The sequence below is a fragment of the Trachurus trachurus genome (assembly GCF_905171665.1).
Source record: "Trachurus trachurus genome assembly, chromosome: 5".
NCBI lineage: Eukaryota > Metazoa > Chordata > Actinopteri > Carangiformes > Carangidae > Trachurus > Trachurus trachurus.
In genome coordinates this window covers 36,010,724-36,034,847 of record NC_139896.1, presented here as the reverse complement: position 1 = coordinate 36,034,847, position 24,124 = coordinate 36,010,724, and the positions used below count along the sequence as shown (strand labels likewise).

The window sequence follows — 24,124 nt, the reverse complement described above, 5'->3', positions numbered from 1 at the left end:
TATTACTCATATTGGTGTTCGGGGGCTGGTATGAATTGGAGTCCATTTTCAGGGATTACACAGGAAAGTGTCACACGGGCATCCAAAAGCCTCTCTGTCCTTAATCGCCGCTTATTGGTGAGCCAAAAAATATTTTGCATTTTATTCACATGTAAGTGCATCATTGTTGGTATTAAATCATGGATACATCCTTCTTACTGTGTAATAAAAGTGATTCATATTCACATTTGGCCATGGACATGTTCTGAGTTCACCTGCCACAATAATAACACAAAGATATTAAATCTTTTCTTCACTGATGGAAGGATACATATGCATGAGGTGATGATTTCATGGAACTGCAATCTTGGCCCAAGAATTTGAAAAGAAATGTATGCAAATATTCATGAATGTGACCACAGCAAGTGTTTGTCGTGAGCCATTGTTCAGCTGTTCGCACTCATGAAAAACTCAAGGACAGAGCAGACCAGGACAACACAACAACTGTTTTGATGAAGGCAGGAGAAACACAAGCACCATAATGTGAACGTTAAAGCAGAAGTAAGCGATCCGGTCGTTTTCGCTAATGCTGCGTTCCAGGCAGGCTTTTGAAATCGTAAATTACAGCTTCAAGTCACGACTTACGACTTTGTAGCGTTCCAGGCAACCCACTCGTGTTTTTCCGACCTGTTTTACCGGTGAAAGTCACTATAACGGCCACTCGTAACTTCTGACCCGTGAAGTCGTACCAGATCGAACTGGTACAACTTCACGGTCGGAAAAACAGGAGTTATGAGTTGCCTTGAACGCACCATAACAGTCCTCGTCCCTACATCGCCACATTCACGGCGTTCCTTGGCTGCACACACAGCACTGCATGCCGTTCTCTCTCCTCATTGGATAAAAACTGTAGGATATGATAAAAGTTTTCTCCTCGACTCAGAGCAGAGCAGAGTGACTGACAGACCCGTGTTTCGGTCCAAACACTCTATGTAAGTGATTGCTGTCGGAAGATATAACTATTTAAGACTTATATTAACACAAATATATCACTTACTTCTGCTTTAAGTCAGGAGGCATAACGAAGGACGAGTGCGAGGAGGACGCTCATATACATCTTACAGAAGAGAAATTAATTCACTTTCTGTGTCAAGCATCAAGCATCTGTGCTCTTTATAAATCTGTTACTCCAACTTTTCCATGTGGCCTTTCAATATTCACAGCCTCCCTTATTTACAGTCATTCACACATCCCAAGGGCATAGCATTTGTCTTTAGACCGCAGCATCGCAGCTGTTCAGCTTGAGAAGGTTGGCCTGCGGGCTATTCTGACCACGTTGTACGTATTCAGACCTGGAGCATCAAAGCCAGGGGACAAACCACGCTTGTCAAATATGTAGAAGTTAAATAATTGGCCATCTTGGGCCTCCAGGGACACAGACGCTGTGCCGACCTGCAAAACACATGGGTACTCTTTTTCAAACACCACTCTGAACACCCGGTCCACCAGGTAGTTGAGCTTTATTGTCCTGTACTTCTCTGGGATCAGCTCTTCAATCTGAGGCCCAAACTGCTGCATGACCAGAACTCCATCTGAACCAGCTTTGATTTCATAGAAGGTGATGTTGCCGTAAGTGAAGAAACCAATGTAAGGTTCTGGGTTTGGGGGAGGAGAGAGGATCTTCTTGGCCTCCCTGAAGGCTTTCTCTACAGCTGGGATAATGTAGTTGTAGGCCTTGGTGACCACATCCTGGTTCTGAGACCTGCTGCCGGCCATGAGCACCACCAGGCCCAGCTTCAGTCTGGGTACCAGAGAGAACGTGGCCGAGTACCCGTCCAGATCTCCGTCTTTCCTCACCATCTCGTAGCCCAGCAGCTCATTCACCTCCCACGGCGTCCCGGTCCGGTTGGCAAAGTAGTCCTTATCGCACCTGAAGAGTGGAGTCAGCATGATCTTCAGTGAGTCTGGCTCCAGCAGCTTCCGGTGATAAGCGCCCAGCAGCATCATAGCGAGCTTGGCCAGATCTGCCGCCGTGGAGAACATCTGGCCTGAAGGCCGGTACCAGCCCAGGTCGTAGAGCGGGGCCGCCTTCCCGTTGGAGTACACCCCCACAGCCATTTGACCCTGCAGCCCCGGGGTGATGTCGAAGCCCGTGTCCTCCATCCCCAGCCGGTCCAGGATGTTGTCTGTGATCCAGCGCTGGTAGTCGACGCCAGCCACCCGCTCGGCCAACACATGAGCGAGCAGGGAGAAGGCCAGGTTGCTGTAGTGACATCTGGAGGGAAGGAAGTCACGGAGATGGAGAACATCAACGGAAAGCTAGTTAATTATTTTCCAAACTGAATGAAGTTACAGCGAGCAGACACTTTGAACTATTTAATCATATTTCTGTCATGAGGGCAAGATATAATAATTTAGCATTCAGTTAAAGGGACAACGAGGAGTTTTGGAAAAGCGAAGTGTTTTCACACTTCATTTATGATCGGTGCAAGACAGACTCATGTTTTCATTCATCAAGAATTAAAGTCAGAGGTTGGAAGACGATCACATACCGTCGTAGTTCCCACCATAAACGGTGATTCGGCGGCGTTATTCTCATGACTCGCCACGAAACCGAAAGTAAAGAAACACTGGTCGGCTCGACCAGCATTTCCACCACCACTAATAATAACAAAATAACAATAGAGACAAAACAATATATTTATCGAAAATGGGCCCATTAACAAGTGTGGGTAGCGGAGATTCATCCACATTAACGTGAGACTTTTCCTCGTTGTCCCTTTAAAAGACACCTCAAATCCTGTCAGCTTGTCACATTATTTAGAGACAATATTTGAAATAAACGTGTGAATTTATGATAGTGTTAATATTTTTAACAGTGCAACACTGAAAAAAATGTAACGAAATACGTTAAAATAACAGTTATGAAGAAAGGAATGCATGCGCTTTCACACAATTGCCTATTCTGATTTGCACAGGATGATTGTGTACCGACATATTGACGAAATGACACAGCTAAACAAATCATACTTGGTGCCTGGGTCTGCAACAAGGACGTCATCTTGTAGCAGATTGATTGCAGATTGTGTTTTTCCTTTCCAAAGCAGATTTGTGGCCCTCAGTCTCCTGGGCAGACCTGGAACCATCCCCAGGAAAACAATGTTAAATGGACAAAACACAATGAAAGAAATCAGCAAATAAAAACATGGACCACCTACAGCTGAAGTGTGTTTGTGTGCAGCAGACATTTCCCTCTCTTCTCCACCCTCTTCACTTTTCGTCGCAGTCTGATGGTTTTTTTTGTTGAACTTGTCACCATTCATCTCAAAACACAGTCACTATGTTTGGCGTTGATGCTGATTTATGGTTCTTCTTGTCATGGCCCGTAAAGTTTGATGTGTGTGTCTTTGTTAGTTTGTCTGCGTCTTTATTCCCTCTTCTTCAATTTTCCTGTCTGGCGTTTTTTACCTATGGTTCCGACACTTGCCTGTTTTTGACCTTCCTCTGCCTAGTGTTCTTGTACTGTTGCTTTCTCTGATTGACCCCCCGTGTACCGACTCTGGCCTGTTAATACTGTAAACACCGTCTATTGGATCCATTTGCCTCCGTTCTGCTCTGTGGGTTCAAGTCGGTCCAACTGTGACACTATCTATCTATCTATCTATCTATCTATCTATCTATCTATCTATCTATCTATCTATCTATCTATCTATCTATCTATCTATCTATCTATCTATCTATCTATCTATCTATCTATCTATCTATCTATCTATCTATCTATCTATCTATCTATCTATCTATCTATCTTCCATGAGAAATTTCATGTGAAATGTTCAAAAATGCTCAGTGAGTTTTTTCATCTTTAATAAGACACACTCTTTGCAAGTTGTGTGATTATTCTTGCAAATGTATGACTTGATGTCATGAGTTTTTACTCATAGATTAGCAACTTTAAATTTGAAAATACTAAATTATAGACATTTTTTTTACAGTAACCCACCATGGCTCTACGATGCTTTTGTAGAAACTGTAGTTTTCAAGAGATTTAACATTATATATGTCAAAGTAATGCAAGACAAAAATCATATTTGAGAAGATTTTGATGATTACGGAAACCAGAATTACTTCAGTCATTACCACAGTTCACATAGTTCTCAAGTTTAATTTTTCATTATAATTCCACATACCAGAGAGCTGGCTGGCCATCCTGCGCAGGGTGACTGAAGAGGAGCGGATCTGAACCTCCCCGCTGTCCAGAAATATCAGACCATCTGTCACATACTTCAGCTCCGAGTCTCGCGTCTTCCCTAGAGGATTTTTGATGGTGAAGTTCTCCACATATTTCTCCAGAGGGTCATCCAAGGAGGTGATCTTCCCGTCCTCCCATAGTCTGTACAGCATCAGGGTGGGGAAGATTTTGGAAAGGCTGGCAATTCTGAAAGACAGGTAACAGAGCAAAGTCTGACATGTAATAAAAGGAAACAACAAGAGCGTCTATGTCCCTGTACACTGATGATTTGTTCAGAAAGCTGAACGTTTATTTATCAGAAGTAAACTGATTCATACATAGGAATTGTTGTACAACCTATATATATACTGTATGTGCTCTGACAAAGGAATAGTTCAACTATTTGGGTGAATATCCTTAAACTTATACACCACTGTTGTGCAATAGGTGCTTTATTGGTTAGAGAAACTGAAACTCCAACAGTCAGTTTAAAAACATATACCTAAGACAAAGGATTTGTTATTGAACCATTTCCAGTTTTTTATGTGAAGACTTTTTCATGTGTTAAGTTTGTGAACTGACATCAGTTTGTATACTATGTCTCTGTACACGCTGACAGTTCCTTCACTTTAAAACTCTACCCTGTTTCCAGACATCTAGAAATGCCTACACTGCCACAAGCACTTGCAAAACAAGACAGGGATTTAGATAAACAGCTTTTAGATAACAGAAAGACAGATTTTCCAAAATAATGCACATGAGTGCGTGGAGTCTGACAGCAAAACAAACTGATAATTCAATTTTAAAACTGTCTCTGGAAAATCAATTGCTGAAGAAAATGCAACAGAACAAACAAACAAACAAACACCCCAGCATTTAGAAACCTATTCCACTTCTCAGAGATTCGTTACTTAACCTTGACAGTGAGCAGTGCTTTGTGTTCAATGATTGGTGCTCATGTTTTTTAAGTGCCTGAACGTTGTATTGTGTGTTTGTCTGCCTGGCCTGAAATGGAAAAAAAAAAGACTGAAACATTAATAATGATACTGCATCATCTCAAAAATCAAAATCATTAAAGTCCAATATTATTTAATTAACATTTGGTTTAGGATTATAAAGCTAAAGTTAGTGTTGTACCATGAGATTGCTGTTGAGGTTAAGTAAATCTGCTAAACATCTGAATTTTTCAGATCGTTTCTGGGCTCAGAGCACTGCTGCCATAATTCCTTGTCACAATGAAAGCTCATGGATGTAACATAAACTGTGACCAACTGCACAGAGAAAAACTTACAGCTGTAGCAAAAAAAAAATTATTATGAAAAATTACTAAAATGGTGCTTGTGTCCTTTCAGAAGGAGCTGTGAATGCCTCACAGCACCAGGATGCCAGTAAATCTGTATGGATCCACCTTTAAATGTCACCTCTTCAGAATAAGACGTGTGCTAAAGACACAGCTGTTATGGCTGCTTAGAGCTATACCTACTGCATGTTACATAATGCTGTGGATGTGTGTTCTACAATACGGTCTTTATTCTACGTACGGTTGGCATTTCTGTTCAAAGTTAGGACTAAGGACAATTTAGCAAGAACAGAAATTGATTTTCAACTTCTGTGGGACTGCTCCTTTACTAACCCAGTCATCAAGCGTTGGGAGCATTCCTCCAATCTTACACATAAACATCACAGGCTGAGATGTAGTGCTGGGTCCATGAACATGGCTGCATAATGTCTTTCACACACACGCAGCAGAAAACCAGAGATGGTGTATTTCAGATGCCACCACTCATTTTTGGTTTGAGTGACGCCTGGATAAAGTTGTAAAAACACTGAATAGTGCCATCAACAACATGCCCATTCACTCTGAATTCTCCAGACATTGACTTGCTCAAACTCACACATCAGCTCAATCACATGAGCTGGTTGGCTGAAGTCTATTTAATAATTTAGATATTCGCATCCTCTGGGTAATGTGTGGGTAAGTTTGCGGTTGCAGTGGCTGTGTGAAAACAGTTTTGGACCATCATCAGGATTTTTCTTGAGTGGGCTCTTGGAGACTTCACATGTTCAACAGTGAATCTAAAGGAGTTTGGGATGTTGACATTGATCAGAGAGAACCCAGCTAAAGATGCTACCATGATGCGTTAATGCAACTGCAGGATCTAAAAAACTGATCAAACTTTAGTTTAATTTAATTCTCATCTATTGCACCTCTGCCCGTCCTGGGCTCACCCTGAGGTTTCTCAGATTTTTCCCTGTTAAAAGGGTTTTCTATGGAGTTTTTCCTCAGTGGATGTGAGGGTCTAAGGACAGAGGATGTTGTTATGATGCCATGTAAAGCCCTTTGAGACAAACTGTTTGTAAAAACGGGCTATACAAATAAAATTGCCTTGCCTTGCCTTGCCCACTACAATTGCAATGGGTTAAGGTTAGCATGCTGCTGCTAAACTAAGATGGTTACCATGGTAAATACTGTGTCTGCTGTCTGGGCGTTAGGGTTATCAAGCAAATATAACATGCTGATATTAGCTAATTTTACTGTATGGATCCCAGACCCCTGTCCCTGAACCACCCCTGACCTTTGCTAGACCACTTCCCTGAATTTCAGCAGGAGCATTGTGCAGCTTCATCTAAGTCAGGAGCTCCTGGGCGGATGTGCACATTCTGAATGATATTTATATCCAGAGCTCAAGGACCCATTACACTGACTCAGAATGATAACAATGCTCATCCCATAATGAAAACACATTGCTTCCTCTGCAGCACCGGCAGCACACAACACTGTGGTTGAGCAGAGCATGAAAAGAGAAGGAAACCAAACCCCCAAAAGACGGCGTCAGATGTTTGATGAGTGATCATCAGCTCTTGTTGAAGACACGGAGGTCCAGGGTGGCTGTGATTAGTCACCATAATCTAAATCTAGCATCACCTTACAGTCCTGTGATCTATCTACCCACCTGTAGATGGTGTACTCATTGGGAGGTCCTGAGAGAGGGTCACTGGCATTCCTCTTTCCAAAGTTACCCGTCCACAGAACAGTATCGTTCAAAATCACAATGGCCGAGAGAGCAGGAAGGCCGATGGGGTTGACGTTCTGACGTAGCAAAAGATCCACCTAGAGGAGACATGTAGATAAATCAGGCATCAAGCTAATCCAAAGAACCAACACACAGCAGCATGCCACCTGTTGAAGTTGAGTGGCTTTGAGACGTAACAAAACAGACGTAGCTAAAAAAATAAAATAAAGCTTTATCATTGAAAACAACACTATGCAAAGATGCTTTTGCAAATGAACTCTTCAATTATTAACCTCCTCAGCATGACCACAAGGATTACTAATACAATACAACCGTCATCTAATTGTACTAATTAATGATTATCTCCTTGAAGAAACCACAGGAGGCAGCTGAATGCCCCTCATTTGGTCTGCAAATGGGTTATTATTAAACCACTCAGGGATTAAATGTGACCATCCACTAGATCTAAGAAAGAGAGATTCTATGTTTCACACCACAACATTTGTCCAGCAAATATTGACTAGTTGCACGGAAAAACACAATTTCATAAACTATAATATATTGTTAAAACCAGTGCTTTAGTTCCCAATCCCTTAGAAAACCGTTGTGTCTAATTGGGGCTTCTTATTGTGTTTCAGATGTTAGAGACTTGTTAGCGGCTCCAGCAGAGAGATATTTCCCTTCTAAATTCCTCAGCTAGTTTAATTTTTTTTTTTTTTTTTTTTAATCTGAGGCCCAAAGAAGTAAAAATATGCAACATTTAGCAAAAAATGGGAAGTTGAAAGAATAGATGAATTCATAAGTACACATTTGAGGCAGAACTTTGTTTTCTTTCTCCCTAGCCCATTAATTACTGTATCCCGCAATCCTCAGATTATTCTGGTAACTCTTTGTACTGTAGCTAGGGAACTGTCGCCGGTCCAAACTGTAAACACACTGACCAGCTACTGCAATGAAATGCTGCTTGGATGCATCAGTATTAGGAATTCAATAACGTCATAGCCTAAATAACAATACTTAAAGGAATAGTTCACCCAAAATTCAAACTTTACTCATTATCTACTCACCCTCATGTCGACTAAGAGCTGTGAGAATTTTCGGAGTCCTCTGTGCCTTCTCTGAGTTACGGGGGGGGTCCATGCAGCAGTATTTGTCCATATATGAATGGATGGATAACAACTTTCTTCGTCCAAAAAGACACACCAAAAAACATCCAAATACCTCCATGCTGCTCGTCTGTAATGTCCCTCTGTATTGAAGCCTCAACATGAGAAATTATTAAATTAATTATTAAAAAAATTAAATAAGTCTATATTTTCAGCTTGTTTGTAGCGGAAGCTCCCAGTGTCTCGGTTCACTGCTCGTCCTGTGTCAGTGCAAACCGGCGTAACAATTTCTCATGTTGGGGCTTCAATACAAGAGGGACATTACAGACGAGCAGTATGGAGGTATTTGGATGTTTTTTGGTGTGTCTTTTTGGACGACAAAAAGTGGTATCCTTTCACAACCATTATATGGACAAATACTGCTGCGCGGACCCCCCCGTAACTCAGAGAAGGAACGGAGGACTCTGAAAATTCTCCCAGCTCTTAGTTGACATGAGGGTGAGCAGATAATGAGTGAAATTTGAATTTTGGGTGAACTATCCCTTTAACTCACAGGAGCACTATTACTGCAGAGCAAGTGCTTCTATAGTTACAGTGAACTGAAAATAGTAGTTTGGAATATTTTTGTGGGGTTGTTTGAGGTAATCAGTCTGTTTCCTACAGCACATTTAGCTCAGCAGCACATAGTAGTCAGGAGGCAGCAGGGAGCCTGGAAGCATTAGTGATGCACTACTGTGGATGGGACCAGCGGGAAATAAGTTTTGAAACACTTATTTTCCCTCTCTAAACAGAACTTTCCTTTGAAATTGTACTTTCTTAACAACTGAACTACTGTACACCACACCTATGCATTACTACATGTTTGAGTGGTTTGTAGAAGACACAGAAAATAAAAGAAAATGAAACACTGTACACTGAAGGAGAACTTTTGCAAATTCAGAATGAATGAGCTGAAACAGAAAGACGCAGAGCCCACACAGTGCATAGTATGCTTGGAGGACACTGCTTTGTTTGAGCAGCACGGAAAAGCACAAACACGCGCCAGCCTCAAAAAAATACATCTCTTTCATGATTCACTCAGCAGATCTGGCGTAATACAGCGCAATGCTGCGAAGAAGATAAAGCATTGAAGAATAAAGTGTAGCCTACACTTCAACATACATTAGGCTGTTTGAGTAGACTCATTTTAAAGAGATTACAACATTCTTCCTGCTGCCTCACACAGCAGCAAGTCACTCACATCTCTCTGCTTCTCCTCACCGACTGAAGGATCTGATCTGAATACCTCGTCCACCACTGCAGAACAAAGTGAGGTAACTGTAACTCAAAAGCATGTGGTTCTGTAGAAAATATTCTTCATTGAAATTGATTGATCAAAGATTGAATTAAAGGGGACATATTATACTCATTTCTGCTTCTTGACATGGTACCTTGATGTCTAAAAGTAATGTTAGTAACACGCTTTGGTCAGAAAAACCAAAAGATTGAGCAAGGCTGGGTTCTCTGCACACCAGTTTCACAGCCCTGCTCTAAACGGTCGGTTTAGAATCTTCGCTCTGGTAGCTGAGGTAACCATGGGAGCGAGGGCTTGAATATTCACATCACCCGGCTTGTGATGTAATAAACTGGGTGAAATTAAAACGGCTCGTTAAGACAAAGTTTCTGACTATGGCAGTTTACAAAATGTTGACGTAGTTGTCAAAACTTACGTTTAAGGGGTGAGGAGGCACTCCGGATACGCAAATACACATACTAAAGCAATGAAAAAGTGAGTTTTGCATAATATATTTAAATCTTCAGTTGATCAGCAAACAGCTTAATGAATATCAAAAGGTTCATATGTTTTCTTTCATTATCAGTTGGGTTATAAAATTGTGTGGTTGACGCAAAGATGAAAGAAGTTCTTCTCTGCGCAGGCAAACTGATATATAACTGGCAAACCCACTGCTCAACTTCATTACATGTGGTCAGCACTAATGAGCACCCACACCTCAGCAGCCTCAGGCTCTTCCAGGGTGCTGAAGTGTTGATGAGTTGTTAGTCCATCAGCTGGGAACACTGTTGCGCCCTGCGTACTTAAACCCAACCTCTCACTCGGTCGGACACTCAGTATTTCATCCACTATATCTTTAATCTCCTTCTGTCAACTGCAGCAGCATTTGGTGTGAAGGATTACCACGGCTGGCCTGTAAATTTCCTCAGAGTGAGTGCATGATGGAAATGCGACCGCAGATTTGCATGATGGATGACTCCTCACCTTTTCCAGGGCCTCCTTCAGACTGGGAATAGGATGCTCCAGTGGGAGGGGCTCAGGGAAGCGGGGACAAGTCATCTCCAATTTGGCGTTGCGACCCATCCCGTCATCTGGCCGTCAAGAAAATGAAAATGAGAAGAGGAAGGAAGGAAAAGAAAGAGAAAGTGGGAAAAGTAAAAGGGGAGTGAGCTTTTGTAAGTCGGTCCCACTTGATGTTTGTTAGGATATTGATGGCACAAAAGCTGGTATAATGCAGTAATCAGTCTGGCTTATGGCTTCATTAACGCTCGGCGTCTCCTCATGAACCCTGCTGATCTTATGCGATACAATTTGGCAAGATGTGCGAAGTACAAATCACTGATCAAAAGAGAAGCAGCCCGATCCCACTGTGAACTGTGGATGAACAGTACGTTTCACAGGAGCTTCCGGCCACACTTGCATTTTCATTACAAAGGATTACTATAAATGAAAATTTATTTTTTTGGGATACAAAGAGATGCATTAGTGCATAAAAAATATGAATCAGAGCTGCCAGCAGGGAGCTGCGATTTCCTATTAATGCTAATCCTGATTTCTCTTTAACTCATACAAAATCATACAGAGAGGGGTCACAAAAGTAGACATCACCTAAGCAAGTACAGTATTTTCTTGGTGAGATGTCATTTAGGAGCCAGATGAGATGTTATCTCTATTATTTACTGTCGACATGTTTCTCAGAAAATCGACCTGAGAGCATGGCAAAGGAGTCTGATGTAGAGGAAAAGAGTCTTTTAAAAACATCAGTACAAAGGTTTGGATTAAATCCCAAAAAACATTGACAAGGTCCAAAACACAAGCAGGATCAAACAGGTGGGCAGGGGACTGGGTGCTGGAGAGATAAGGCACATGGCACAAAGACAGTCTGGCACAGAGTAAGTGGAAACAGACCTGCATACAGATGAGGGAGTTAGTGAGGAACCGGGGAACAGGTGAGCAGGTGAATGAGGAGGAGGAGGAGGAGGGTGTGAAATTAATGGACTGAGGCTGAAAGCCTTGTCACTTCAAACCAAACTTAAGATGTGAAGCTCCTTTTGTGCAGCTAGAGTTTGACATTTGCACTGATTTTCCAAGAATAAATGCACCATAAATTAAAACCATTTTATTTTGTGTGTCAGTCTTGTAAGTTGGCAAATTTCCTTTTTTTTTTTTTTTTTTTAAATCCAACTTGTATTGACTTGAGTAAAGGAAAAATGATCAACTTATTGTTTAGCACCAATTGTTTTCCCAGTTTTAGCTGACACTGCCTTCTGAGAACTTAAACGTGTTATGATGCTGCTAATTATACAAACCCCAAGTGAACACAACAACTGGGGGCTAACAATTTACTTCACACACATAATAAGAAATGTGTTTTTTATCTGTCAATCACAAGATCTGTATCTCTTAATAAGGAAAAATGACTACAGGTAATCAGCACTGCAGCAGGAACTAAGGAGATGTTGATCAGATTAAAACAAAACAGAAAGTTGTTTGATACTTAAAAAAACTAAAACAATAATTAACAAATGCAAAACTAGAAATTACAAACTCAGAGTTGAAACAACAACAAACTACTGCAGTTGGCAAAAGTTTGTATCATGCACCATCCTTTTTAAAGGATTTATATATTACTGTAAGTCTCATGAATGGCCAAATCTGACAGCGGTCACGTCACAATGAAATCGCAGGTCAAAATTAAGTTTAAATCTAAATTTAAATTTCAGTTTGTGAACAAACTTCAGTTGCGCTAAATCAAAAAAAAATGACATGATATAATTTCTTTCTTTTTTTTTTAATCTACATGGCAGGATGTGGTTTGAAAATAAAATCCTAAACACCTCAGATATCAAGAAAAGATATGGTAACGGTTACACAGGTTCAACAGGTAATCCACCATGGTGCATTACCCATCAGCACCTGTGCTGGGCCTTACCTAGCTGAACCTTTGGCAGCTGATACTGCCAGAAGAAGCATCCGGTCATCACCAGGGACAGAATGAGGAAGAAGACCAAACCCAGCTGGGTCCACTTCACCTTCATCTTGCCAACCTTGGTCAGTCCTTCAAATTTAACGGTAGCGGCGGGAGCGGCCACAGCAGGGGTTGGCTTAAAGTACACACAGACATGCAACAACACACAGCAGTTAGCTCCCAGCTGTTGGACTCAAACACCTCAGGAGGATTCCCATATTCACAGCATCTGAGCGGACATATTCTCCTCCATATCATCAGCTGAGCACAGTTAAAAGAGAAGACACCAGAAAACCCTGTCACCTTGCTCACATAGCCTACAAGTGATCCCTGTTGCACTTAACGGTACTCACCACCTGATGCTTCACGGGCCAGAGCGGGGTGGATTACCAGTGACACAGAAATCCTCTTATCACTCAATCAACATCCGAGACATTTGCTCTGAGTTAGTTCTTCACTGTTAGTGATTCCTGTAACCCAAAGGCAGTGAATGGTGTCCTATGGAGTTTTCCTGAGAAGGAGAAAGGCACAGACATGGACTTCTAGCTCGGACTTCTCACCGACTGTGCCGTAATTCTGGGCCATCGATGCTCTCGTCCCTCACAATTCAATTTCCTCTGCTGCAGCCACAGGCTGTTGACATCATAATCCCCAGATTTACTCCACCAAAGCGGCCGGGGGAAATCTTAATCCTTAATCCCAGTGAATCAATTCACTCCAGTCCGGCTTCGCCTTGTCGAGCCCACCACCGAGCCGCACGAGCTGACAAAGATGGTGCCCACTCAGCCAAAACAAGTTGAGATGGGGTGATAGTGTGTTGCTTTTTTTAGCTGGAGCATGAGCTGAAAAGTACAATCACTTGGGTGCAGCGAGTTTGGATGAACTGGGCCAGGGGATGACAGACAATTTGGAATGTCGAGGGGAATTCAGATAATGGCTAAGGATAAGATGCACTCTGACTTGTTCACGCAATCCACTGCCAGCTGACACACAGACCGCTCTGCCTGACTCATGCTGGATTTGTCGGGCCACTACGAGATCTGAGAGTTTCAACTATCTCATATTTTGACCAATCCATGGTTTTCTTTAGTGTAATGGTAGGGTTAGGGTATAGTGGTATAGTGAATGGTAAAATATCAATAGATTTTTTTGGACCTCTTTGTACATAGAGAGACCGTTAACCTTTAAAAAATAAACTGATCTTAATAATGGAATTCATTTAATGTAATTTCTTATTTTTTCATTTTGATATTTTGATGCCTAAAATCATAATCAGGTTCAGGTTTGATTACAGATGCTACCTCAGTAAAGAATAGAGAATATGAAGTGGGTAATTAACATAATGATAAAAATGAAGATAAATATAGACAGAAAGTCTAAGCCATATATTATTATATATATGAGTAAAGAAATATTTAAAGATATTCTAAATTCTTTCTTCCTTTCTTAGTTTGTTGAAAAACATCATCTCATCTGACTTTTATATTCAGGGGTAATACCTATGGTTACTAAGCCATGCTCATCTTATCTTCTTATATAACAGTGGCCTCTATGGTTGGATGATATGATGATATATATATACCGTGATATGATGAGATCTGCTCATGCTAAAGTACTTATCCTTTTAATATCTACCAATGGCCATTGAAGACAACAACCATGATCCCATGCCACTTCACATCTTCAAAATTTTTTGTTTTGTTTTCTATCTTATATAAAGAAAACCAGTCTTGGCAATAAATAGGCTCTTTATCCGTCATGGGGTACATTCAGTGACTCTTATTCCTTTACTCATCTTAATCACAAGACATAAATGGTTTGTGCAAAGCTGAGTGATGTATTTTTATGACTGAAGGTACAGCAAGATGAAGCGATGTGGGAAAGATAAGTGTGAAAGTAACTAAAACTGCGGCTGATCCTGGTTACATAACCTGTAACAGCTGTAGAGTACAGCAGCAAGTCCTTTTTGCACAAACAAGGTCTCGTTTCAAAACCACCTAGCCTAGCCTAGCCTAGCCTAGCTTAGCTTAGCCACTAGTCTCAAAAGCTGTCATGGCAGTTTAATGTAGTCTACACTAGAACTGCCAGCATTCCAAGTAGGCTACTCCTACCAAGAGGTCATTTTGACCTCCATTCATTCTAATGCAAAAATGGTAAATGGACTGCATTTATATAGCCATATATATTATATAGCCAGCCAGACACACAGAACACTTCATAGTATTATTATAAATTATTTTTCTATTTTTCGAACAGTGTGTGTATAAAGATTTACAAAATTGTTACAAATTTCTGAATTCATGTCCATTTCTCATGAGAGAATTGTTACATGCCATTGTTATGTTCAATGTTTATGAGTAATGTTCATTTTTTATCTGTTTGACAGCATTCTAATATCTGAACTTGTAAGTCACAACTTCAAGTCACCACTTAGGACTTTGTAGCGTTCCAGGCAAGTTACGAGTTCCAACCATAGGTTACAACTGGGAACTGGAGTACATCGATCTAGTACGAGTTCACAGGTGGGAAGTTACAAGTTTGACTGTACGTTCCAACAGGTAACCATAGGTACAGGTCGGAAAAACACGAGTTACAGGTTGCCTGGAATGCACCATTATAACAATGTAATATTCCATTGTTAGTTCAACTGAATAGAATTTGTATTACAGTATTACATCGCTAAAACAAAATTATCCTATGGTGGCAAAATTCATAAAATCAGGGTTGGGGTTATGTTATTTCATTCATTTTCACATGCTATTTTGAAAAATTCAGAGTGACAGTCTTGTAATTATAGGGCCTGTTGTGGGTGAGGTCAAAATGGCAAACTAAAATAACTAACTATCTAACTAACTAACTGACAAACTGAGTGATTAAATGGACATTCTTTAGCCCAGATTGCAATGATTGGAAAATCAATTTGATACATTTTTATATACACACACTATTCAAAAAATAAACCAACCAAAAGCTTTACACCTTGGTTGCCTATCAATGTCTATTGTTGTTTTTTGTAAAGTGTGTATGTGTGTGTGTGTGTGTGTGTGTATGTGAGGCAGGGTGTGTTTTGAGCTGTGTGTCTGGCTGGTTATATAATATATATGGCTATATAAATGCAGTCCGTTTACCACAGAATGAATGGAGCTCAAAATGTTCTAGGTAAAATCACACTTTTTTTCGTTCTCTTTTATACTAGAATCGTGAAAACGCATAAGATGATGTAGAACACACTTTTAGGAAAAGTCATCGACTGGGAGACATAGGGTTTTATGCAAACAGAGTTACATGCATTTTAAGAAGTGAGAGAGGTCAAAATGACCTCACGACGGTTCTAGTGTTTAGGTTGAATGCACTTTCTTCCTGTGTGCCTTTACCGACTGAGCAGAATAATTTTGTGCAGGAAGGAGTTTGGCACAGCTTGTTCCCTTTTACCTGTGCTTGAACCCCGTCCACTGAGGTCTCTCTCAGGACTTTACTCCCCGCCTTGCCCATGGCTCCTCCGCACCAACTGAAAAACAAAAAAGATATACAAAACAAGGTTGACAGGTTTATGGTCATACAAAGAGTCCACCGTGTATTGTGTAAAATGTATCTCTATACTAAATAGCCAGAGATGAATTAGAGCAAGAAGAGGCGAGAGCAGCCACAGTCTTACTGCTGGAGAAGCTTGTATTGCATCAACATATGACTCACTGGTTATACGTAACCAAAAGCTCTAATGGAGTGCCAACTTTTGAAGGATTGGCTGCCATTCATAGATATTTCCAAGCTACTAAAAGCAGTAAGGATGTACAATCTCCCAGTCTGCATCATGCAGTGTGGGTCAGAGTGATAGAAAGTGACAGTTGTGGAAAAAGAGACAAGGACCTGCTCACTTCCAGTACCTGCACAGCTACTCACAGACGAGTGCCCCTGGGACAAAAATACAGCTGCTGATCCCTCGCCAACTCTGAACATTTTGTCAGAGTTCTTGTTTGACAAGACCAAGGAGACTGTTGAATTACAGGTCAGTGAGCCACAACCCAGAGAATCCAGAGATGCTGTATGCTTTTATAGGCTCTGCAGGAATCAAGAGTACAGCTGGAGAGTTTTTGATTGGACGTCATCTTGTGCTGTGATCAGTGCATGCCCATGCAGCTCAGATTTGATAATATGTCGACATCAACATTTGCATGTTCTACCCCTGCGCCTCCAGCTTCTCCAGCTTTGCCCCACACTCAGAATACATGCACAACGGGTTTACTGGCAACTCTTAATCGTAGGCGAGAATGACCGGTGATACTGCCGACCTGTCCAGAGCGTACAGTGTTTTCTCAAGCAAATACTATATTTTAATGGGCCGTTTTAATTAATTAATCATCGCAATGTTCAGTGCAGGGCTCTGTGTGCGTGTTTCTGAATGCTTTGAGAGGTTGTAGATATACATCCCACAAATTTAGCCATGTAATGTCTGCTCTGTTTCACCTTTCAAAACGTCTCAGAGTCTGCTTGGTGCACTGAGTGGCCAGCCATGCGTCATCTTTGACCTCATTTTAGGGAAGCTTGACCTTATGAACAAAATACTGTCAGACCATTTCTAAAGGTTAAAATGTTTGTACTTGCACAGAGGGACCACACTAAAAGTAGGGTCACAGTGGAGCGAGACATCATTGTAAAAATGGGGATGACAACACACTCACTATCAGTCACATCACATTTACAAACAAAAGCATGAAAGACTGAATAAAAGTGCTGTTTGAAAAAATGACAGCTAAAAGAGCTGGTACAGAAAACTATGTTCACTAATCAGTGGCTGCAATACGAAGATTCCTCAGTTAAGATCATAACATTTTATAAAGCATATTCAGTCCTATGTTTCAGGGTCAATATTTAACTTAATTCCATTTGATTCAGTCTCGTACTGATTATTCTTTGAAGACAACAGCATAAGACAAAGGGCTCTATTTTCGTAAACTAGCGCAGGCGCAGCGGATCAGGCCTGCGCTTCGCGTTCGCTTCGCCAACGAGGCGTGTCCAGGAGCAGTTTGCAATTTTCCTTCGAAGCGCAGCAGGGCGCATCCCGCCTACTTCCCTCCCACCGGCGCAAATGGCATAGAGGGAGGAGAGAAGGCGTGGAGTGGGTTTGACACAGCCAAGTCAGATCTTCACCAATCAAATGAGCTCCTCTCCTCGCCTTTAAATCCGCCGTGCGCGCGAGGCGCACGTTTGATTTCACCGTGGAAGAGGGAGGCAATTGAGAGTTTTCTCACAGTCTGCCTACTGATGTACAGACTAGGCACTATATAGGAAGTTAGTTAGTTAGACTCTAACCTTCACCACTGCAATTATTGTGTTCAGTTACACAGTATTGAACCTAAACTGAATGAGTCACATACTCCTCAGTCAAAACTTCTTTTCAAACTAAAGGGAGAAATGTTTTACAATATATGTGCTCGCAATTTTGCTTGAATGATAACTGTGTTTCCTTTACCTATCTATTTAGATTAATTAAAATGAATGGAATAATTCAATAATTCCTTACTGAAAAACCTTAAGATGGAATGGTTGATAATAACCCACAGTTAACAACTCTGCATTACAACTGCTTCATACCAAATTACAAGGTTTTTATAGCCTATCTCAGACATGGATCTTTTCCCATCATACTGTAAACTTGTCATACTGCCACCTAACTCCACTGTGAGTTTAGTGTTTTCAGAGAGTGAATTAGAGTGACTCTTTAAACCCCAGTAATAGTGCAGAGCAAGTGGTGCTCTCCTATGTATGAAAATAACGTGATCAATTTATAAAAACTTGAAATAGCCTGTTTAGTGATACTTAGTGATACAGTACTGACATGGTCTAAATGATGCAATGCTTCAGACAAATCTGATTCGTATCCCACCATACATAATCATAACTCGAGTACGAGGGATGGGGTGCCAAGTAATTGTTGGCCTATTTCTGATCATAATCAAGCTCATGGTTATTTATCAACAGGTAAATGTGTGTGTTTCAATCAGCCCTGTCATGAGTCAGCAGCTGTTGCTCCTTTTGTATGTAAAGCAGAGCAGGTCATTCCACACAACAAGTCTCTCTCTATGTGACATGAATTAAAGAGATTGATTGATCACATTGTGTCTATACATTTCCAGAGAACTAGAAACTCAGTAGGCTATTCCAGAAGAAAGACGTGAAGTCAGTAGCATACAGGTGACGTGGGGAGATGGGTTAGGGTAACCTGCCAAATGGGTGGGAAATAAATGCCAAGACATAGACAAAACAATAATGGCCAGAAATAAACCACCACATCACACATATGACTGCAATTCAGACCCTACAGCACCAAAATATAGGGACGGTCAGACTTGTGATGTAAAAGTTGAGAAATATTGGGCATATAAAACTATAGCCTAACAGCTCAGGCTAGGGGATTAATCTAGGTAGGCTACAAAACACAATCTGAGAGGACCAACCATCTGAAACAAAGCCAGCTTTAACTAACTCCTCAGTGACGTTGTTGAACAGCACAGGCCATCAAGTTAAAACACTGAAATCCTCTAAACAGCCACAAGGAAGGAGAGAGCCTGTGGTGTTGTTTCTGCCTCCACCAGAGACTAGCTAACATATAGAGCCAGTTTACTAACTAAAGTGTAAAACTGTGGTGAATATCGTTCAACTGGGCTCATACCTGTGGCGGTTTTAATGGTCGAGTGACCGTGCAATGATCCAACAGGTGGGGCAAGCGCTACCTGAAGGAGCCCCGCCCTCTGGACCTGCTTCATGAGCACGATTCTGTTCCAACCATTACAACATGCATGTTGTAATTAATTTTGATGAGCTCCATCATCAAGACCGGAGGTCAAGCCCCACCTCCACTTCATGAATTTGTTAAAAAACAATCAAATAGATCAACCAGAGCGAGCTCTAGAGGCGACTGTGTTGTACCACTCAGGAAAAGTGCTTTTGGTCAAGCTGTATTTTTTTCCGTGCATCCCAGACCTGGAACCAAATACCTAGCACCAGAGCGATAGATATAACAGAGTGGCGAGCCAGCCACTGCTGGCTGGTTAAATTATTTTTAAGAGATTAATGTTGGTCTTATTGATGAAAATTAACAACTGTGGCAGTGGCATTAGTTTGTTTGAATGTGAAGTGAGCAGGACTGCTTCTGGGCTACGGACTGAAATCACCACAGTTACGTAAATAAATAAATGTTTTTCAATGAACCGATCCGTCTAATAATTTTTATTTTGTTAAGTCAACATGGTTACTGTACTTGGGAAAGATTATTACCACTTTATGACTTAAAATTGGTCGGTATTTCATCAACGTAGCTCAGTAGCCTAGTTTCTTGCTGTGCGGCCATAGAAACAGACGTGGTCCAGCGCCGCGGGAGGAATGTTTGGAACTATTGAGGGCTCCATGACCCGGAAGTCGGCCCGCCATTTTTTACAACGGAGTCCTATGGGAGTGTCGCCACTCTGTTATATCTATCGCTCTGCCTAGCACTATACGTGGACTTCCAGCTCCTAAGGCATTACAAAATCAGACCTGTGATCATGAAGTCTAGATTTGTATGTTCACCTGATTGGTTGATTGTATGGGGCACCATTCTGTATTCTTTTTTCCTTCCTTTTCTGTATTGTGTATACATAGGCTATATCTCAATTCATACAATGGTGTGTACATAATACATTTATGTATACAAACTTTGTGCAATATTGAACACACATCTGCATGTGCAATCGTGTGCTATGGGATAGTGCAATTATAGTCGATCCTGCACTTTATTGGGGCATTGTGCAATCAAATTAAATTCAATCTTACACTTATGCACAATTGTCACTTTAGCAAACAGCACTTTAACTAGCACTGTAGCACTTTATAACTTCTCAGTAATCTTTTGGTCCCCTTACCCACTCTTTTAACCGTCTTTAGTCAGTTAGCCTAACTGGTGATTTATGTATGTCGTTCATATATGTTTTGTGTAAGATGTCAAGGTGTTTTATTGTCCTAGTCCTGCCTCTTGTAGTAGTACTTGTTATGTCATTGTTTTCAACCTGCCAATGGGACTGGGGATACAGGCTTGGGGAGTAACGGACTACATGTAGCCTAACGGCGTTACGTATCAGGATACAAAAAAAGGGTAGTCCGTACAAGTAGGCTACAGATAAAAAACCCGTAATCAGATTACCGGTAGGCTACATTTGATAAAAACGGAGATTACTTGGCTGATTACTTCACATTTTTAAAATCAACCACAGGCTATAAAGCGGCCGTAGAAGTTGTATTTCAGAGGAGAGGCACAGAGCTGCTCTGCCTCTTTACTTCTGCCTGTACGGTGTGTGTGTGGCTGAGGCTCCGCAGCCTCATTGTGTAACTCTACTAGTGTGAGCGGCACGTAAATTCAGTTGCTTTCGTGAATTGTAAACAAACAGACGCCCCCTCGGTTTTAGCTTCCAGCAGTTTAGCGGCTAATTCAACTGCAGTGATGGATACCTAGTGATGGGTCTCTGACACCCGAGGCTCCGACACATGCGCGGTAGCTCATGAAGCATTTGTATCGAACCACTGTGCCGAGGCGTGGTTTGGTCACGTGACTTGTGACGTATGAACCACTTGGATGACGTTTGAAGCAGTTGAGTGGTTCAGTCATTCATGAAGCACCGTCAATGTTTTGGTTGTCTCGGCTCTCTGTGAGAGCTGAGCTGAGCCTTCGGAGCACATAGAAACTGAGGCGGCAGAGATTTGGTTGGAAAGTGTAGCATTCAGTACCAGGAATTCTATAACATGATATGTGGAGCAGAGGAAAAATAATTTATTTAAGCGTTGTAACACGCATATTTGTAACGATTGAAGCGTCAACGACCGTATGGGCTTCAGAAATATTTAATACGTCCCGTACAACACATCGTGAAACTGACGGTGGTGCACTGTGATTACATCGGGCTCTCACCCTACAGACGTGAGTTCGAATCCTTTGCCGAACTTGCCATATTTCTTTTCTATTTTGAAATGAGATCACATTTGCCATCTACACCATTTCACATCGTATAAAGCCATAGACTGTTTAGACTTGTTTCAGAGGAGAATCAGGCTATCAGGCTAAGTCAATACCGAAAGCCTATCACAATCATATGCCAAATGAGAAACTTCATGTTTATTTTATATTTTTATTTTTATTGTGTCAGCTTGAAACCATACAACCATGTAACGTTTGTTGAACAGGAGTGTGCATGGCAAATCAAATCTCAAACAATCAATGAACCAATGAATGACACGTCTCAATTGCACTTCATTTTATTGAACACTAGATGTCGTACTGGAGCACTGTGTCAGTGAAGCCTCGCGAGTAATGAATCATTACTCGAAAAAGGTGTTGAAGCCTCAACAAAGCCTCGATTGCCCATCACTATGGATACCTGTACCGGAGACGCTCAACAACTTCACGAGCTTCATTTGAGGAATAAACGACAGCTTTTACCTGACGGAGACCGACGCCTGAGCTACGGTAGCTAACAGCTAGCAGCTAACAGCTAGCAGGTTACAGACTTTCTCTCTCTCCCTCTCTTGTTTACACACGCACACGCACACGCACACGCACGCACACACACACACACACACACACACACACACACACACACACACACACACACACACACACACACACACACACACACACACAGCCCAGGTTGTCTGTCATATCTGTTGTAAACATTGTAATACTAGCTTGTTGAGTACAGTTAACATTATTGTTGCTTTGGTTTGAGTGTGGGTTAATTGTTAACGGTTTGTTGTGTAGCTAATGTGAGCGGTGGCCCAATACCACGATCCTGTTACTTATGAGTTGGGTTTTAACAGCTGATCGGTGTACTGTAGATGGCGTGGATTGTGATGAGAAGGTGTTGCAATGCACACATTTTAAGACTTATCTGTGCAAAGTGTAATCCATTGTTTCCCTCAAACCTGTTTGTTGTGACCCCCCAAACTCGTGGTTTATGCCGGCGGCGGCTGTCACTAATGTAGATAAAGTGATGATTTACAATCGTGTTTTATTTTGAAATTTAGCGGATGCTCGGTGCGTTTCATTTCCTGTTTCCTCTGCGTGGATTGATGCGTGACTGAATTTGCATGTTTGGTATTAAAGTAATCCAAAAGTAACTAAATGTAATCCGTTGCATTACTTTAATTTTGTGGCACTTAGAGTAAGTTACTAATTACATTTTACAGGTAACTTGTAATTGTACTGGAATACATTTTTAAAGTAACCCTCCCAACCCTGCACACATATTTACAGTACATGTCAATGTCCATCAATATGTACTGTTCCCATTTAAAAAATAAAAAATAAATCTGAAATCTGAAATCCGGAGGTAACACTCTGGTTAACAACCCGACTTCCCACCAGTCAGACATAGGCCTCTAACAGTGCGTTCACACCAGGCATGCCTCGCTCTACTCGCTCAAGTTTGGCCGCTGGAATATTTGTTTTTACTCACTTACTTACTTATATTTCGCTTGAGTTCAATATTTTGAACTTGCGCGAAGAGGCATATTTTGTGTCTTTGCTTCATTCGCGTCGCTGGCACAAATTTGCGTCCATTTGCATCTGTACATTGACTTTGTATGTAATCTTATTGTGCGAAAAATTCACCTCGCGCCCGGTGTGAACGCACTGTAATTGTCTAAATGTCAACACTTAATTTTCTATCCATCATTCCGACAATTTTTGCCTCCTATGGTCGGAATGACGGTATTTCAAAAAAATGTTTTAAACATCCTGCCTTTCCGACAGTTCCTTTAATAGCATATAAAAGATGTTGCACTGGTTGGGCTTAGGCAATGATGAAAGGAGTTGGTTAAAGCAGAAGTAAGCGATCCGGTGGTTTTGGCTAACTTCCTGTCAGCAGATGGAGTTAGCAGTCCCCGCCCTCGTCCCTACGTCACCACATTCACGCGCATCCCTTGGCTGCACACACAGAGAGGACCGCCCCTTTATGCCGTTCTCTCTCCTCATTGGATAAAGGTTGTAGGATACAAGGAAAGTTTTCTCCTCCGAGCAGAGTGACTGACAGACCCGTGTTTCAGACCAAACACTCTAAGTCAGTGGTTCTCAAACTTTTTACACCAAGTACCACCCCAGAAAATACTTGCCTCTCCAAGTACCACCAAGTGGGGGGGGGGGGGGGGGGGGGGGGGGGGGAGGTGTGGTGTGTATCCTAACATTAGAAAGCTGTCTTAAAGATCATATTCATATATTCATATGTAAGAAATGACTCATCTTTCACCCAAAAACCTGCTGCTCTTTCATCTTATACAAGTTACTTAATTTAAACTTAAACGGTATCAATACTAGTCAAAATTTAGGCTTGAAAAAAATATATTAGTTTCTGACCTAAAAAAAATGTTTTTGAGCTGTAAAACCTACACACTGACACAGCCATGTAAATTCACATGCAATGTCAGGGAGGGAGTGGGTATTGAGCAAATTTACACACTGTTATCCCTTATTGGTGAAAGTGATGCTGTTACAACCATCCCCAGTCTTCCCTAATAATAATAATAATTAGCCTA

The 24,124-nt window shown here is 41.4% G+C and overlaps 1 protein-coding gene across 1 annotated transcript; it reads right to left on the bottom strand.

Annotated features, from left to right (window-relative positions):
* Nucleotides 1-1,275: 1,275 nt before the first annotated feature.
* On the bottom strand, nt 1,276-16,060 carry lactbl1b (lactamase, beta-like 1b; the record flags this gene model as incomplete). Its single annotated transcript, XM_083972679.1, has 7 exons — nt 1,276-2,254; nt 3,010-3,115; nt 4,167-4,414; nt 7,162-7,319; nt 10,585-10,691; nt 12,533-12,704; nt 16,001-16,060. 7 exons carry the CDS (start codon nt 16,058-16,060, stop codon nt 1,276-1,278), a joined length of 1,830 nt encoding a protein of 609 aa, XP_083828805.1.
* Nucleotides 16,061-24,124: the final 8,064 nt, after the last annotated feature.